This window comes from Chiloscyllium plagiosum, unplaced genomic scaffold, assembly GCF_037043375.1.
Source record: "Chiloscyllium plagiosum isolate Xiang-an unplaced genomic scaffold, Cpla_swu_hap1 HiC_scaffold_10, whole genome shotgun sequence".
In the NCBI taxonomy this organism is placed as follows: domain Eukaryota; kingdom Metazoa; phylum Chordata; class Chondrichthyes; order Orectolobiformes; family Hemiscylliidae; genus Chiloscyllium; species Chiloscyllium plagiosum.
In genome coordinates, this window is record NW_028270148.1 from 16,041,113 (window position 1) to 16,060,716 (window position 19,604).

Sequence of the window (19,604 nt, forward strand, 5' to 3'; positions counted from 1 at the left end):
CTGGTTTTGAAATTTGAATTTTACAGTAAATCTTAATTGTGGGGTTTATTGGACCAGTATTGTAAAAGGGAAAGTAAAAGACAGGTTAGAGGAAGGTGTAGTAAATAGTTGTTAATTAATTATTCTCTGTTATACTTTAAGAAATAAAGTTGTTAATTTTTACGCCAAGTAGTTCTTGACCTCTTGAACTTTCACAGATTACTGCACGGGATAAATCTTTTCGGTGTTGCTGGTTTAAATTAAGCAAGAGGGTTTTCCCAATGACGTAACAACCAAATGCTTTCTTCACCACCCTGTCTACCTGTGACTCCACCTTCCTGCATCCCAAGGTCTCTTTCTTTGGCAACATTACCTAGAAAAGTCTTACCCTGATCTGCCTTTCCAAAATGAAACATCTCATCTTTATCTGAATTAAACTCCATCTGCCACTTCTCAGCCTATCAGTCCATCTGAGCAAGGTTCCCGTTGTACTGAGATAATCTTCTTCACTGCCCACTACACCACCAATTTTAGTGTCATCAGCAAACTTACTAACCATACCTCCTATGTTCACACCCAAATCATTTATATAAATGACAAAAACCAGTGAACCCAGCACCAATCCTTGAAGCACACCAATGGTCAAAGCCCTCAAGTCTGAAAAGCACCACCACCCTATGTCTCCTACCTGCAAGCCAATTTTGCTAGCTCTTCCTGGATCTAACCATTTTACCATACGGAACCTTGTCAAATGCCTTGCCGAAGTCTACATGGACAACGTCCACCGCTCTGCCTTCATCATCTTTTTTGTTTATGCATTTATGACTCATTTCGGCTGGAATTTTTCCGTCTCTTTCAGAAGCACAGATTGCTTCAGCATAGAAGGAGGCCAGTTAGCCAATCTCATCCACACCTACTCTCTGAATGACCAATTCATTTTGTGCTAAACCCCTGCTTTATCCCCATTCTCTGCACACTCTCTATTTTCAGATATTATGGTTATATGACAAAAGGATAAATAAGACCAAAAAATTAAATTCATCAGTAAAATTAAAATGGAAATAAAAGCCAGTACTGTGTATCTATACTGAAAACCAGCATCAAATCATTTCAAATCTGGTGCTGGTTGAAACCAGCAATGCTTCAACCATGTTTTCTCCTCCTATGAAGCGGCTTATCTTACTAACACATGCCAAAGCCAAGACTTCCTAATACAAGCCAAACTATCAGAGCAGACAATAGCAAAAATATCAATGTCTAAAATATGATGAATGAAAAAATGTGCAGATTTTGACAGTGAACATTCAAGTTCTGCTACAGAGGGCCTCAGTTACACAAACTTGGCACTGTTCCAGACACCCAGCTACTATAAAGCTATTTCAATTCCCATTAAAAACTTTTATATTGCATTTGCTTCTTGTAGTCTTTGATGTTTAGCATAATGCTTTTCCAACAAACTTGCAAAGGTCCTTTCAACACATGGCTTCAGTCGTTACTCTTCACAATCTGTGACTGCAATCTATTACCACAACAATCTGCCATATGTTCCATGATATATTCTGTAGCCTTACACATTTTTTCATACAATCAGAGTACAATTGAAAGTATCTCCAAAACTTGCCAAAACATTAGTCAATGAGATGAAAATGGAAAAGTATGCATACCTAAAAATCAAAACAGTAAAATAAATTGCTAAATTGCTTAACCTCCATTTATTTTTGGACTGAATTCATTTTTTGCAAAATTTCTGGCTTCAGGAGTAAATCATTTTCATTTCACCAGAAGAAGTTAATTGCAATATTAAGAACATATGGGAGAAGGAACTTAATAGAATTAAAATCTATCCCAGTAAGAACAACAAACAAACCATTACAATGTCAGGAGTCTGTTCCATCCACCAAGAGATATTCAGTTTGAACATTGATCTAACTACTAGAATATCAGTACAACACATGGGAATGAATTACCATCTTCATAAACATGTTAAATTGACCACTCAGTAATTTCACTGGGGCACGTCCAATCAATAATATAGCACAAAACAGGATACAAACACAAAGCAAGACTGCACAAACAAGTGATGTACAATCTAAGGTCTGCTAATAATAAATGGCTACATTAGGTTCAGACTTTTATTTCTCCAATGCAAGGATTAAATAAATGCCAGTTAAGTACTGTATATTCATAAATATATCCATAAATCTGGTTGCAAAGTCATTGACCTTTTACCCTTATATGAAAGAAACAGGGAAAGAGCACATACCTGTTTGTGAGTGTTCAGCTGGCTTACTTCTCTTCTTCTGTTTCAGATCATAGTTTAAAGGGGAAGTGGGCAGCAAAGATGATCTAAACAAAAGATTTGCTGATCAGTACCAGCTGCCAAAAAAGTGACTGATGGAGCACATATTATCAAAGGATAAAATAATTTATTATTCGTTTTAAAGTATGTAATACATAGTGAAAAGTATAGCCAGGCTAAATAAACTGAAAGGAAAACAGGGACAAGAAATAAAGTTAATTCAAGATCAACTGGTGTTATGATTTCAGCTGATGATAATATTGGAGTAGTCAGGTCCCAAAGTGTAACCTGGCTTGATGGATCTAAGATTTACTTTTACAATTTGGTTACTGTGATGTTCAGTGACTGAACATATTCACACAAGGCTGTCAATGTACTTTCAAGAAAAAAACATAAATTTATTGCACCAAGAAAACCAAATATATACAATATTTAAGATAATTTGTAAAGATCTTACCAATAGCTGCAAGAAGATTCAACCCTTATTCCTAGCAATATCTTTTACAGATACTCAACCCCAATGAGGTATTATTCCTGTCTTAACTTATTAACTTCTTACTGAACTGATGAGATTGTAAGTGCTTCATTTCAAATTTCTGTATCATCAGCAGATGTGTTTTTCATTGTTACTCTTTCCCTGAGATACAAAGACAAACTCACTGACCTTTCCTAATTGAGCATTAAGAAAAGCCCTGTCTACTTGAACTACTAAAGACTCCTTTGACCTCTTTCCAACTCTGATTGCATGGAGACTTCTTCCTAGCTCTGAAGACGACGACAAACTAAACTGTCATTCTACTAAGATGAAACTTTTTTTCACAGGTGAAAGCTGCTTATGGCCCTTGACCTGTCTTTCTGCACGAATAGAAGCTTAACTTTATAAACACTTCATCAATTAACTTCCCAAGTATCTAACTAGTCTTTTAACTTAAGTCACATGCTTTCTTGGAAATGGTGTTTGAACTCCCAAGACAAAAAAAGTCTCCTTCACAGAACTATGTCATTTACCTCAGAATCTACAGTTCCAAATGATAATAACAAGTATGAATTTTGTTACACTGGTTATGCAATACATGACAGATAAGCAAATGGAAGTAATACAACTGAAGAGATAGGAATAACACAGTTACTTAAAACTTTAAACGCGTTTCCTTCCTTTAATCTTTTTACACTTTCCCATTCTTTCCTGTTCAATTTTAACTTGAAGTAAATTTCAATTTCAGTTTTTTTAAGAATTTAATATTCTTGAGGAGGCGGGTCATTTCTTAGCTGCCTGACTAAAAATGTTCAGGCCACCCACAGGATCGCTGCAAACAAGCAATGGTGTGGAAGCAGACCATCCTTCCAGAGCACATCCTGGTCTCAAATTCCTAACAGCCTTATAGCAGAAAACGAGATAGTTCTCTCTTCCTCATTTAGGTGTTTTCATCACAGATAAAAATGGTATACAAAAATGCTAAACTTTTAGTTTTCAGATACTGCTACATTTAAGTTTTTGTCTTGTTGCGCAATGGCTTGTTTGTTGTTTAGTAATCTACACAAATTACCATAGTGCACTTCACCTAAAATATGAAAAGCGTATTAAGTTATAGCATACATAGTGAATGTGTTTAAGTTTTCAAAATCTTTTTCATAATATATAGTGAAGAGCTGTTTTACCTGGCAATGATACTAAGTGGTTCCTCCTCGTTGCTATATTGCAGACACATTTTTGCAAGTTCAAGCATATGAACTTCCAGTAAAGCAATATGTTTTCCAAACATGGAAGCGAGGAGACAGAAAACCTGTTGGAGTAAAACCAATTGAATTCCAATAAGAGGTACATGTTCAAAAATTGCAGTAAAATGTTTCCTTCTTGAAGTACATTTTATCACATAAAAATGTTGAGTATTTCGATCATCAGAAAAAATACTTTTACAGATTGTGCAATGACTAGGCATAAGTGAAAATCTAATATGCGTGCAAGAACGCCAGCCTAGATTTTTCTGATTTGGGACTTTCCATCCATCTCAAAGAGATACTTCTAACTGCTCCAGCCTCAGAATCTCTACTATGCTTTCCTGCACACTTTCTAGACTTCCAGAACTGGGAGTCTAGCCAGAGATTTGCTTCATCGCAATTCAGAGATGAAAAGGCAACATGTTCCTGTTGTGGCAACACAGGCAATTTTTGCACAGGCTTTGTCGTCAGAAAAGTATGTCACAGCAAGGCTAGATGTCTGGAATTAACAGGCATCCCAATGGTGTTATAGTGTGAAATGTAGGAAATGTGACATCTGAAATAACTAATTGTCCTGACATAACTACATTGGAAAACCTCTCTCTCATTACTTTCAAAACAGTCAGTAATTCAACATGCGTAAAAAAAGTCAGGCTAAAATACTCATTCATGATGAAATGTCTATCTGTGATAACTAAATCAATGATAGTCAAATGTTAATAATTTTTATTTTCATATTTGTACACATACATCTGTCACATTGTCAAACCAGTTTTAAAACAGCATTGCTACATAATAAACTTGGTGTGAGGTATATTAAGTCTTAAACTAGCTTTTCTTCCCATGTTCCAAAATCTTTCTTCAGGAGGATACAATGATCCAGCAAACAGGAATTTTACTGAAGCGAATTCCTCCAACTGATGCAAGAAATCACCATTCTCTATAATATACAAGAACACACAAAATCTGGTCTCTGGGATAATCCAAAGATGAAGAACCATTCCTGGTATGCTTGATTAAAGTTTATTTTCAGTGTATCTTTTAGGCTTGTGTATATATGATTTTGACTGACACACTTGTACAAATACTGCCCAAAAATATATGTATTTTTGTCTTTTTTTAAGGATAGTACACTGGCTCAAATATTTATGAAGTCAAAACAACTCCAGAGCCTTAAAAAAAGCGCTGACTAAATTGGTGTGAATTCACAGTCAAGCTAATAAAAGCACTTAGCAAAAGGTTCTGTGAACTGAAATTAATTGCTGGCTTTGCTTCATTTGTATCTTTAAGTAGTTATAATACCTTGTTCTGGTGTGATCAGCTATGTCAAAATCTGAATATTTATTTGGACAAAATTAAGAAACAAAGTGTTTGAAGCCTCTGTAATTGATGGTTGATATGATTGACCCTTTAAATGCTGCACTATTTTAAAGAAGATTTATGAATGGATGTTCTTTATCAGCAATTCCAAACTTGTCATTGTTGTTAAATGGTTCATTGCTTTTGTATATAGTGCATACTGAATGAATGGGAACACAATGCATGAATTGCCAAGGGCGGCATGAAGAATGACATGAAAAGGCTGGGGACACGGGTTAGTATGGGCAATAGGAGGAGCCTTAGGGACTAGCTGTGAGGGGTGCATGAGTCGGCATGGAGAATATAACAGGCCATGGGGGATTGATTGGAGGCTGTGAGTTGGCATGCAAGAGGAGGATTATGGTGAAGTTTGAGTCCCCAGCAGACAGCATTACGACACTGATACATAATTTATATGGTAAATATGGCATATACAATATTAAAATAATATATATTATTCATTATTAGAGAGATTTCTAAGTATTTTCTCTTGCCTTGTTAGTGTTTCTGCTTCCTATTGCATATGAGCCAGCTGTCTGAATGCTTAAACCTAGATGATCTGAAATAAAACACTTTATGTTATTAATGAGCTGAGATTTTTAAGCATCTTGAATCAAAAAAAAAGTTGTGAAAGACAACAAATTATTTTGGTAAACCTGGAAATAGTTCAGCACTTAAGTAATTAAAATAGAATCATAATAACTGAGAACTGAATAGATGATGAAAAAATACACAAAGTATATAAAAGTTACCTTCAAAATGGAGAGCAGCATCAATTTCTCCAGTGGCCAAATTAATATTGAATAAACCATTTATAGTCCCTACCCATAGGCTGCTAGAGCTTTCGGGTGTAAAACTGTAACAGAAAGCAAACAATTACAAGTAAAAAGTTTAAATGACCAAAAGAAATCAACAAAATCAAAGAATTGAGTCATGCTACAGAACAGAAAGAAGTGATGCTTGCCTGCGCAGGTCTTTTGAAAGACCAATCTAATTAGTCCCATTTATGAGGACTTTGCTAAAATGGTGGGTACACATGATTGACATTGTCGTGACCCTGGTGGGAATAGTGCACTGGAAATCAAGCTTCATTATTCCATGAATCATCATAACTTGAAATATGACCAATTTAATAATTAGGATGGATAATGTCTGACTGTGACCACAAATTCTGATAAAGCCAAGTACAAAACTGTATTTATTATAATAAACTTGTTCTCTAATATGAGAGAAACAGATTATCAATCATTCACGCAAACTTAAATTATCCCCCTCAAAAGGCATAAAGTCTGTGGATTAAAGTCCAGAACAAAAGGGCGGAATGAGGTGACTTTCCTCACAGTTAATTTTTTGTTTTTTGGCAATGAAGTCATGTTGTTGCTGACTGGAACAATCCCCAATTCAGCAGTCAGTCAGATGGATCAAGGCCTTGGCTTGAATTAGATGGTTTTTCTTCCTTCCTGCAAAGCTTTTCATTGTTATTTCTGTTTCAGTTAAGTGTTTTGGAGGTCAATGCCTCAACTCATCTCTCTTCTAATAATTTTCCAATTTATTCCCAATGTTCAAACATTTTATTTTATACTGCACTGAAGCAGGAATGTTGGAAATGTAGCGGTTTGTAGCTACTTTGTCAATGTTACTGAAAAATAGGCAAGGGTTGACATGTTTGCAAACCACTAATTTGTTTAAATCATCTATCATTATGAGGAATTAGAATCATAGAATCTCTACAGTATGGAAGCAGACCATTCGGCTCATCATGTCCATACTGACTGTCCAAAGAACATCCCAACCCCTACCCTATCCTTGCAACACCGTATTTTCTACAGCTAATCAACCACACATTCCTGGACACTATGGGCAATTTAGCACATCTTTGGAATTTTGGTTGGTACCGGAGCACCTGGAGGACACCCATGCCGACACAGGGAGAACGTACAACAGACAGTTGCCCGAGGATGGAATCAAACCCAAGTCCCTGGTGCTGTGAAATAGCAGTGAGCCACCCTGCTGCCCCAAACCAAATAAACAATGTCTCACAAATATCATCCTTTGTCACTCTTAGTAATCTGGACTAGGTACTCTATCATAGCCAGTCAGAATATACAGAGACTAATGTCATACAGAACATCCATCGGTTGCTTGGCAATTGTGGATAAATGGAATTGCAGATGCTGGTACAATTAGATCTGAATATTTTGTATCAAACAATGCACAGGGAGGTGAATGTGGTTATCTGACAGACTTGGGAGTGCAAGGTTAGACTGCTATCCCTTGGTGCAGCAATGTCCCACTCTCTGGATCTGCTGCCAAAACGCTATGAGTTCCAAGAACACCAAAGCTTGGTAGTGAACACTGCCAGGACTGCAACAGTCCCAAGAAGAAAGCCGAATGGAACCCAGAACCTGGGCAAGACAGAACAGCATTAGGACAAAGGGTTTGGCCACCTTATGGAGGGGCACAACGGACTAGAAAGATGGGTTTTAAAGTCCATGCAAGGAGAAAGGATGAAGAGATACAAATTTCCAGGGGCTGTCGCAATGCACACAGGGCACCCTCTGAAGACTGCACCCACTCTCCTTTTCCATACTTCTTAAAATTTGGGCTACCAGCTCACCTGCCGATGCTAACAGTATTATGGTGGGGGCAGGGTAATATTGGGGTCAATTAAGTTTTTACACAAACTCAATACTTTCTTTTTTAAACCAGCATCTATTAGCAAATGAGTGAAAATACATACCTTGAATCCTTTTTCAGTAAACTATTTAATAAATATTCACAATGAGACATTCTGAGGATTGGAAGTTCAATGCATGCACGTGGTCCATTTTCCAAATTATTACCATTAAGGTAGGATGAAGAATAGTGAAGATTCTTGCAATTCCTGAGGCTGTTAATACTCTCAACATCTATAAATTTAAATAAAATTAACAAAAGGGATAAAATGTGAATATGGAAATTAGAAATGAAAACTATTAATTCTAATGCTACAATAATGGTTGTGCAGTATAACACAACATAGAAATGTGAAAAACCTTTTTTTTAGCTAATTATTTAGCAGTGGAGCCTACTATATTTCCAGCTTTGGTCATGCATACGTTAATGTATCTCAAAGAGAGAATCTCTGCCCAGTAAAATGTACATGTTCATTCTCTGAATATATCTTAACCAGAAGGGACACTGTGGTATAATCGTAATGTCATTGGAATAGATTCTGAGGTTAATGCTCCAGTTAGTAGAATTTAAATTCAGTTAGTAAAAATCTGAAAATGAAAGCTAGTCTTGTGAAACAATTATTGAGTGTCATAAAAACTGATCTGGTTCACAAATGGTAAGGAGATCTGCTTGCCTAGTCTGTGATTTCAAACCTGCAACAATGGTTCACTACTAACAGCATCTGAAATGCCCGAGCAAACCAGTCACTTCAAGGGCAATTATAAGACCATAAGACATAGGAGTGGAAGTAAAGCCATTCAGACCATCAAGTCCACTCCGCCATTCAACCATGGCTGATGGGCACTTCAACTCCACTTAGCCGCACTCTCCCTGTAGCCCTTAATTCCTTGTGAGATCAAGAATTTATCCATCTCTGCCTTGAAGACATTCAACGGCCCAGCCTCCAGTGCGTTCCGTGGCAATGAATTCCAAAGGCCCACCATTCTCTGGCTGAAGAAATGTCTCCTCATTTCCATTCTAAATTGACCCTCTCTAATTCTAAGGCCCAGAGGTCCTAGTCTCCCCGCCTAATGGAAACAACTTCCCAGCATCCACCCTTTCTAAGCCATGCATTATCTTGTAAGTTTCTATTAGATCTCCCCTTAACCTTCTAAACTCTAATGAATACAATCCCAGGATCCTTAGCCGATCATCGTATGTTAGGCCTACCATTCCAGGGATCATCCATGTGAATCTCCGCTGGATACGCTCCAGTGCCAGAATGTCCTCGCTGAGGTGGCCGGGGGGGGAACCAACACTGGACACTGTATTCTAAATGGGGCCTAACTAGAGCTTTATAAAGTCTCAGTAGTACATCACTACTTTTACATTACAACCTTCTTGAGATAATTAAAACATTACATTTGCTTTCTTAACCACGGACTCAACCTGCAATTCAACCTTCAGAGAATTCTGGACTAGCACTCCCAGATCCCTTTGTACTTTGGCTTTATGAATTTTCTCACCGTTTAGAAAATAGTCCAGGCCTATATTCTTTATTCCAAAGTGCAAGACCATGTGTTTGCTCACGTTGAATTTCATCAGCCATTTCCTGGACCACTCTCCTAAACTGTCTAAATCTTTCTGCAGCCTCCTCACCTCCTCAGAACTACCTTCTTGTCCACCTAACTTCATATCATCGGCGAACTTCGCCAGAAGGCCCGAATGCCCCCAGTCCCTTCATCCAGATCATTAATATACAAAGTGAATAGCTGCGGCCCCAACACAGAACCCTGCAGGGCACCAATTGTCACTAGAAGCTATTCCGAAAAATAACCTTTTATCCCAACTCTCTGCCTTCTGTCAGACAGCTAATCCTCAATCCATGCCAGTAGTTCACCTCGAACACCATCCACTGGGTTTCCCTGGTCTAACCTACTTGATACCTCTTCAAAGAATTCTAACAGGTTTGTCAGGCATGACCTCCCCTTACTAAATTCATGCTGACTTGTTCTAATCCAAGATGATTAGGGGTTTAGATAGGGTTGACCATGAGAACCTTTTTCCACATATGGAGTCAGCTATTACGAGGGGGCATAGCTTTAAATTAAGGGGTGGTAGATATAGGACAGATGTTAGGGGTAGATTCTTTACTCAACGAGTCGTGAGTTCATGGAATGCCTGCCAGTAGCAGTGGTGGACTCTCCCTCTTTATGGGCATTTAAACGGGCATTGGATAGGCATATGGAGGATAGTGGGCTAGTGTAGGTTAGGTGGGCTTGGATCGGCGCAACATCAAGGGCCAAAGGGCCTACTGCGCTGTATTTTTCTATGTTCTATGTTTAACCCTACACTTCCAAGAATTTAGAAATCTCATCCTTAACGATGCATTCTAGAATTTTACCTACAACAAGGTTCGGCTAATCGGCCTGTTAACTTTTCATTTTTTGTGTTGACACTTTCTCGAACAAGGGGGTTACAACAGCGATTTTCCAATCATCTGGGACTTTCCCTGCCTCCAATGATTTTTGAAAGATCACAACCAATGCCTCCGCTATTTCTTCAGCCACCTCCCTCAAAACTCCAGGATGTACACCATTGGGGCCAGGAGATTAATCAATTTTTAGATCTTTAAGCTTTTCTCGCACTTTCTCTTTTGTAATGGCTACCATACTCAACTCTGCCCCCTGACTCCCCTTAATTGTTGGGATATTACTCAAAGTACTTATTACGTTCTTCAGCTATTTCCTTATCTCCCAGCACTAGCCTTCCTGCATCAATTTGGAGGGGCCCAATCTTTATTTTTGCCTCTCGTTTATTTCTTATGTATTGAAAGAAACTTTTACTATAATTTCTAATATTACTAGCTAGCCTACTTTCATATTTGATTCTCTCCTTTCCTAATTACTTTGTTATCCTCTGTTTGTTTTTGTAGACTTCCCAATTTTCTGATTTCCCAGTGCTCTTGGCCACTTCATAGGCTCTCTCTTTTTCTTTGATACATTTCCTGACATCGTTTGTCAGCCATGGCTATCTAATTCCCTCCACCCCCTGATAACCTTTCTTTTCTTTGGGATGAACCTCTGTACTGTGTCCTCAATTACACCCAGAAACTCCTGCCATTGTTTCTCTACTGTCTTACCGTTAGGCTCTGCTTCCAGTTGATTTTCGTCAGTTCCTCTCTCATGCCCATGTAATTACCTTTATTTAACTGTAACACCTTTACATTCAATTTTGCCTTCTTTCTTCCACACTGCAGATTGAACTCTACCATATTATGATCGCTGCCTCCGAAGTGTCCCCTTACTTTTAAGATCTTTAATAAAGTCTGGCATATTACGGAGCACTAAAGCCAGAATAGCCTGCTCCCTTGGGGGCTCCATCACAAGCGGCTCCAAAAAGCGATCCTGTAAGCATTCCGTGAATTCCCTTTCTTTGGATCTACTAGCAACATTATTCACCCAGTCCACCTGCACACTGAAGTCCCCCATGATCACCGTGACCTTGCCTTTCTGACATGCCCAATGTATTTTCTGGTTACTCTTGTGCCCCTGGTCTTGACCACTGCTGGGAGGTCTGTACATAACTCCCATTCTGTTTTTTTTTGCCTTTGTGGTTCCTCAACTCCACCCACACTGACTCCACATCATCCGACCCGATGTCATTCAGTGCCATAGATTTAATTTCATTCTTAACTAACAAGGCAACCCCGCCCCCTCTGTCCACCTTCCTGTCTTTTCGATAAGTTGTAAATCCTTGGATGTTTCACTGCCAGTCCTGAACCCCTTGCAATCACGTCTCTGTGATGCCTACATCATAATCATTCACGATGATTTGTACCGTTAATTAATCTACCTAGTTACAAATACTCCGAGCATTCAGGTAAAACGCCTTAATGCTAATTTTCTTATCCTCATGATTTCCATCATCTCTAGTAATATGTCCTAAGTTATCCTTCCTTTCTGCTTCAGTCTTCCTTGAACTTAAACCCTGCACACATGCTAACCTGCTGCTTATCTTTCTACCTGACTCCATACTCCCTGTCGCTTTCCCTTTCCCTTCCCCCTGACTCACAAGTTTAAAGTCCTAGTGACCATCTATTTATCCTTTTCACCAGAACACTGGTTCCAGGTCGGTTCAGGTGGAGACCATCCCATCGGTACAGATTGCCCCAGTTCCAAAACTGATGCCAATGTCCCGTGAAATGGAATCCCTCTTTCCCACACTAATCTCTTAGCCATGTGTTTATTTCCCTAATTTTATTATCCCATGTCAATTAGCACATTGCTTGGGCAGTAATCCCGAGATTATGACCCTTGAGGACCTGTTCTTCAATTTCCTTCGAAGTGCTTGATACTCCCCAAACAGGTCCTCCTTCGTAGCCTTGCCTATGTTATTAGTGCAACATGGACCACAACAACTGAATCTTCTCCCTCCCGCTCCAGTATCCTTTCAAGCTGGTCGAAGATGTCCTTCGTCCTGGAACCGGGCAGGCAACACACCATGCTGGATTCCCGATCCAGCTCGCAAAGGATACGATCTGTCCTCCTAATTATAGAATCCCTATATTGGATGGGCTTGCCTAGTCAGCAACACATCTGTGGCAAGATTTTTAAAACATTTGTCATAACAACATTTACTTAATTATAAATAAAAACCAAAAGAACTGCTGATGCTGTAATCAGAAACAAAAACAGAAATTGCTGGAAAAGCTCAGCAGTTCTGTCAGCCTCTGTGGAGAGAAATCAGAGTTAGCATTTCGGGTTAAGTGACCTTTCCTCAGTTCTGAATTTAATCTGTCATCTATCAAACCATTTCCAACTATATCTAAATTATTCTGCAGGTCATTCCACTGAATCATGGAGGCATTATCTTCATTGTCCTGTATCAGCTGCAAATTTAGTAACACCGATCTCAAGATGATTTATAATGTTAGCCCTTGTGTTCAGGTTTCCACTATTCAAGGACTGTGGAACTACAGCTTCGGTCACTATTTTACCATGGGCAGGTTGAGGAAGGAGGTCCCAAGTCTACCTCGTCTAAAAAGGGAAATCAAATCCCATATCTTTGATGTGTTTCGGAACCACATTCTATCCATCCAGCTAATTGGGTAACTATCCCTCCCCCAAATAAAGATATTAGACAAAATAACATGGCTGAACTGAGTGAGATTAGAATAATCAAATCTAGTTAAATACCTGCATTCTCTGATAATCTGACTTTCCGTTGGATCTTGCAGTAATACTTCTGCTGTTCTTTCACTAAGTCAATGTGCAGCACACGACGACACTGTTGCCCATGTAACAAAGTGAAAACATCTAGCTGCAAGAAGCAAATTAGAATTAATTAAGAAAATATAAACTATGAACAGATGTAGCCAAAGTTTTTATGCTAATATGTATCTGTTTCTTAAGTTGCAAATAGAGGCTAACTTGAAAAACTACTGAGATTGCCATGCTTTAAGAAGCTTAATGGCAAAACCACTTGATTTTTCTCTTCCCATTCTATATAGTTAATTCAGTTCCTCCAGCAGCATTACAACAATGACAATACTTTAAAGGTATTTTGTTTATTTTAAACCTTTGTTCTGTACATCCATCATACCTGGGTTTGCTGACTTTTATTGGCTCCACTGAAGTAGTGCCTCAATTTTAAAATTCTTCCCCTTGTTTTCAAATTCCTGCATAGTCTCAGCCCCCTCCCTTACTCTGTAATCTCCTTCTTGTCCACAAACATTAAAATCTCTTCATTCTTCCAATCTTGGCCTCTACAGCAACTCCCATTTGTTATTATTCCACCACTGGTGGTTGGGCCTTAAGCTCCCTGAAGTCTTAAGCTCTGGAATTTCCTCCCTAAATCTCGGTTAGTTCTCTCTCCTTTAAGGGCATTCTTAAAAACCTACACACTTGACCAAGCTTTTGACATCTATGCTAATAAAACCTAACATACTCAAAATCCCATTTTATTATATAATGTCACTGTTAAGCATCTTGGGACATTTCAACATTGCACGTATTATGGGTTGTTGTAAATCATTAAGGGATGTCATGACATTGCGAAAGGCACCATATACATGCATATTATTCTTCTTTTGTATCACTGGAAGGAAATTTTAGCATAAATATAAGCCAGTATTGAAAACAGCAATTCCCCAACACAGGCACTTTCCAGCTGATGTGCACAACTAAACGTTGTGCCGAATCATGTTCTTTCCTACAAAATTACTAAATGATTAATCATTTGATGCATGAATGACTTCAGCCAAGGACCTCACAATATAATGTGTTAAACAAAAATGTCAATCTTTACCCATATTCTTGGGTTCTTTCACTGTAAGTGAAAACATTGTATGCTGTTGAAAGGAATCATGCTGGTAGTTGGAAGTGATGGGCAAATTCAAAATAAGGTCGTACGGGCTTTGATGAAGACAGAGTAGCAAGTCTTTTTGATTTATTTCTAGAAAATAAATATGACTGATTGGTTTGGCTTAAATACTTGCTTTTCAATCCATGTGTTTTATTTTAAATCAACTTCTGCTTATTTATATTCACCATCTACTTTGTTAGCTGTTTTTAAGAATGGAGGTGAGCATAAATGAAAGGCATGCAGTACTACTTAGCAAAAATTAAACAATTCCATGATGTCAATTTTCATATTATCTGTTCCACTGTGATATGTTACAATTTTATGAAAATGAAACTTCAGCTGAATTAAGTCACAAGAACAATACATATGTTACATAAGGTGCGATTGCCTGAATGGAAATATAACAGCACAAGTAGACATTGGTTAGACATAAAAAGGCAGATAAATAGAAGTAAATTGCAGGTTACACTGAAGATCGAAAACAAATTTGATACAGTCTAGACTTATACAAAGAACATCTGGCATGGCAAGAAACTATATTAGCACTTCTCCAAACGAAATTCTGAAAAATATTCCTCCTACCTGTCCATTAGCAGAGCCAGTAATAAACTGATTAACTCTGTTGTCCATGCACAAGCTTAATAGAGGGGAGCCTAGATATAAATGAAATACTTCAGGCTTATATCAGGAGGTATATCATCAAACATACAGTTTAGAAATAGTTGCACGTTAAATGATCCACACATCTTTAGATTTTAGATTACATTTAGATTACATTACAGTGTGGAAACAGGCCCTTCGGCCCAACAAGTCCACACCGACCCGCCGAAGCGTAACCCACCCATACCCCTACATTTATCCCTTACCTAACACTACGGGCAATTTAGCATGGCCAATTCACCTGACCTGCACATCTTTTGGACTGTGGAAGGAAACCGGAGCACCCGGAGGAAACCCACGCAGACACGGGGAGAACGTGCAAACTCCACACAGTCAGTCGCCTGAGGCGGGAATTGAACCCGGGTCTCTGGCGCTGTGGGGCAGCAATGCTAACCACTGTGCCACCGTGCCGCCCGCCGCCCACATCTGGGGTGACCTTATAGAAGTTTATAAAATTATCAGAGGCATAGATAGGGTGAATAGATAAGGTCTTTCCCCTGGCATGGGAGAGTCCAAAGCTAGAGGGCCAAGGTTCAAGGTAACAGGGGAAAGATTTAAAAGGGACGTAAGGAACAGAGGGTGGTGTGCGTAAGCATGAGCTATCAGAGGAAGTAGTGGATGTTGGTACAATTATAACATTTAAAAGGCATCTGGATAGGTACATGAATAGGAACGGTTTAGAGGGATATGAGACAAATGCTGGCAAACGGGACTAGATTAATTTAGGATATCTGGTCAGCATGGACAAGTTGGATCAAAGAGTCTGTTTCTGTGCTATACAACTCCATGATTCTATCTTTGCTGATGAAAAATTTAATAAGACTGATGAATACTTACCTGATAAAACTGGTGACTGATAGAGTAACATATTCCTGGTGAGATCCCAAACCTTACATAAAAAACAGAAATGTCATTGCGACAAAATAATGTTTGTTACGCTGCACATCAATATGTTGCCAAATATAAATTTCTGTACCAAGGAGGCATTTTCTAAAGGATATGTGCCTTAAAGTTCAACTTCAAAAAGCTTTAAATTTTTCACTAATACTCATGATTCAGTAATGCACTAAACCTGGTGTAATTCCTGCAAGGCAATAGATGGTATATCAAAAGAGAGGTGCCCAAGGACCAAACTATTTTGTCCTCCTGTGCTTGTAGTCCATCTTAAGCACAGATAAAATTGGCATGTTCCGACCAGATCGTAGAGCTGATCTCTCATTAGACACTGTTAGCCCACACTGTTGGCATCATTCTGCATTGCAAAACAGCCATCCAGCCAATTGAGCTAACCAACTCCCTGCTTTAGGCACACTTCAGGTACCAATCAAGCACCAAATCAATGTTTACCTGTCAGAGCACAATAAATTTGGTCAATGCCAAGCTAGATTGGTCAGCAAGGTGGTTGGGGGGTGTCTGGCAACTGTCTACAGTTCAGTTTTGCAATCTTGCTATTCTACAATAATGAATGACAGATCTAAGCTCTGCCAAATTTATGAGAGAAAGGATTCTCTCGCTCTGAATGCAGTTAAAAGTCCTTTAAACACTACTGACAGAATTGGTCTTCCTAAAACTCAATTTCAGTAAAATTAGTGCCCTTTACCATACATTACCAGGCTGAGTGAAACTGGCTGCATGCCTAATTATAAGTGGTTTTACAATATGGATCTGCACCAACTATAAACTGGTGAGTGAATCCCCAAACTAATTCTAATTAGCTTTTACAACTTTTCCAAATAGCAGGATGAAAGGCAAACAGTGCTAGGGAACTTAAGCAGCTCATGGTGACATTTCAAGCCAATGTGTACTTAAGGTACTTTTCTAGTAACTGGCAATATTATGGCACCTAGATATGCATTCTTCAACTGTGGCAAGCTTGCATGAGTTGGTGCTGCTCTGGCTGCATCAGGATCCATGACATGAACAAAGCAACCTTGAAAAAAGCCAGGATTTGAACTGGTGCTTCAGCATTGCTCACTAAATTGATTATGTGTGCCATTGACAACTGTTCACAGAATTGGTTTCATAAATTGGCTGATCAAAACTGAAGTAGCCAGATTTATAATCAGTAAGGGAATCAAGGATTAACCAAAAATGGCAGGAAAGTGGTGTTGATGATTATCGGATCAGCCATGATTTCATTGAATGGCAGAACAGAATACTAAATGGCCTACTTCTGCTCCTCTATCTATGGTCTTAAGAAGTTGTGGCTAACACTCTCCTTCTAAGATTAAAAAACCATGAGATAATGCTGAATCTGCACATGACAATGATAATTGGAAGTATACTATGTGCTCCTGAATTTCCTAATATACAAAGAATATTGGAGCCAAGTAAAGGTTTCAACAGGAATGATCTCTGGAAGGGCTAAAAAAAGGAGTGTATTGTGAAAATTAAGCGGGGAGGTGTGGAAATCTAATATAGTAGCAGTTATCAAGTTAACACAATGGTTTGAAAACATAGTAATAAATTGGCATCCGGGGGAAGAGGTTGTACCGTCAGCAGGATGTACTTTAATCGTGCAATTTCTCTACACTCAAGACAAATTCAGCCTCCGTTCTCACTAGAAGAGAACTGCAATAAACTGTAGGTGCTAAAGGGCTGTCATGAGGCAGTTTGCTGGGTTACAGCCCAGTCAAATTTGAATGGCTGTGGCATTGAATCAGTCTGCAGGCAGGGGAGGCTAGAAGTCAGGTTTCCGTCAATCCTTTTACTTTTACTCTTGCCTGCTCCTTCAGGTTTCATGATTCTATAGGTTTTACAGAATTATAAGCACATACAGCAGAAACATGCCTGTGACAGGTTTCTGAATGAGTTACCCGATTAATTGCCCTCCCTTGCTCCTGCTCCATAACTCTGCAAATGCCTCCTTTTTAATGTAGCAGCCTCCTGGCTGTTAAAACACACAGACTACTAATTTGGCCAAACAAGCAAGAAATGTTGGGTACATTGGCCAAGTAAAACTCTGAAGTCACAAAACCACATACCAGACACATCACAAAAACAGCAATGAAAGTAGCATAATGAAAAAGGCAATAGTTATCCCCAACAATTTATCTTACTAAACAAAGAAGAAAGTTAAAAATCACAAAACACCAGGTTATAGTCCAACAGGTTAATTTGGAAGCACTAGCTTTCGGAATGCAACACTTTCTTCAGATAGTTATGGAGTAGGACCATAAGACACAGAGCTTATAGCAAAAGATTACAGTGTAATATAAGTAAAATGATATATTTAACAAACCTCGAACCTCCACAACCACCTGATGAAGGAGCAGCACTCCGAAAGCTAGTGCCTCCAGCTAAGCCTGTTGGACTATAATGTGGTGTTGTGTGATTTTTACCTTTGTCCACCCCAGTCCAACACTGGCTCCTCCACATCATGGCAAACAAAGCAGGGCCCAGACAGAAAGGCACTAGGTCCTGCTACACAAAGAAACAAACAGTAGCAGCCATCCAAATAAGTGACGCTGTTTCAAACTTTTAAGTGAGTCTCCCTGATTGGCAAGAACTATTGGAAGTTTCAGACAACCATCTAAAAAGAGTGCACCTGCAGACCGCATTCTTTCATCATCTGGAAAACTTCTAGGGAGATCAGTATGGCAAAAGGCAGAAACTTGCTGACCATCCAGAAAAATAGAGAGAGGAAAGAGAAAGCAGCTTCACAGTCCCAAAGACTAGAGAGAAGGAGAGAGAGAGAGGAGAGAGGGAGAGAGAGGAAAACTGCATAAATCTACAGGAGACCCAGGAATTATCGTCGGCTTAAGGGACCAAATAAAGTTATTGTAACTTGTTTCCTAATAAAGTTGGGACTGTTTATCAATGGTATCGGCTTGTGTCTGAAGTGATTTGACCACTTCAGTATTATAGGGATCTGAGCAAATTCATTCATAGCATTCTGGTTGGAGTTGTGTAATTTGTTTTGAGGAGGAATTATAAAACATTAAACACATACACAATTTCTATTGAAGATTACAATTGAACCTGTTTTCACCATCCTTTTCAGGCAGTGCATTTTAGGTCAGGCCAACTCTTGTGCAGAAAAGAATACAATTTCCTTCATTTTCTGTTGCCAGTTGGAACAGTTTTTCTCTACTCTATCAAAACCACTTGGAGGAAGAATTTATTGACTGGCCTACAATGGTCTCTTCAGGGACCAGGGGTTAGGTTACTTCAGATTTTGGTACAATATTTGGCACAATGTACTTTTTATTGTGCATCAGAGTCCTACAAGCAGCCTGCCCATTTACAAGTCTGCCTGTTTACAGCATTAGACAAGCTTTGATTATCAATAGGGCAGCTGAGGAGAACACTGCCCTTCCACTAAGCAGTTTTAGAGTCCTGGCCATCAGCTTTTCAGAACGATGCATGTGAATTGAATTTCTCCCCCATTGACTCAGTGCAAAGGAATGGTACATAGATGCTTTCTCATTCACAGTGTACAGGTAGTTTTGGTATGATGCGCGTTTTGGCAGCACAATTTGGCTAGAGCATCGCAGAAGAATTAGGGAATGGTATTTTTTGAGAACGCTTACCTCTGTTCGCAATAGCACAATTCCAATGGTTTGTG

At 38.9% G+C, this 19,604-nt stretch overlaps 1 protein-coding gene across 8 annotated transcripts in view; it reads right to left on the reverse strand.

Annotated features, from left to right (window-relative positions):
• The window catches only part of wdr27 (WD repeat domain 27), a 526,425-nt gene that overhangs the window by 484,672 nt on the left and 22,149 nt on the right, over positions 1 to 19,604 (reverse strand). For all 8 annotated transcript variants that reach the window (XR_015758354.1, XM_087991151.1, XM_087991149.1 and 5 more), the window contains 8 exons: positions 15,875 to 15,926; positions 14,960 to 15,030; positions 13,210 to 13,333; positions 8,097 to 8,265; positions 6,109 to 6,212; positions 5,851 to 5,915; positions 3,938 to 4,062; positions 2,243 to 2,325 (listed from right to left, as the gene is read on the reverse strand). Coding sequence is in view for 7 of the 8 variants with exons in the window: in XM_087991151.1 (XP_087847277.1) it covers positions 2,243 to 2,325; positions 3,938 to 4,062; positions 5,851 to 5,915; positions 6,109 to 6,212; positions 8,097 to 8,265; positions 13,210 to 13,333; positions 14,960 to 15,030; positions 15,875 to 15,926 (793 nt within the window). In the remaining variant the exon portion in view is untranslated. The remainder of the gene's footprint in view (positions 1 to 2,242; positions 2,326 to 3,937; positions 4,063 to 5,850; positions 5,916 to 6,108; positions 6,213 to 8,096; positions 8,266 to 13,209; positions 13,334 to 14,959; positions 15,031 to 15,874; positions 15,927 to 19,604) is intronic.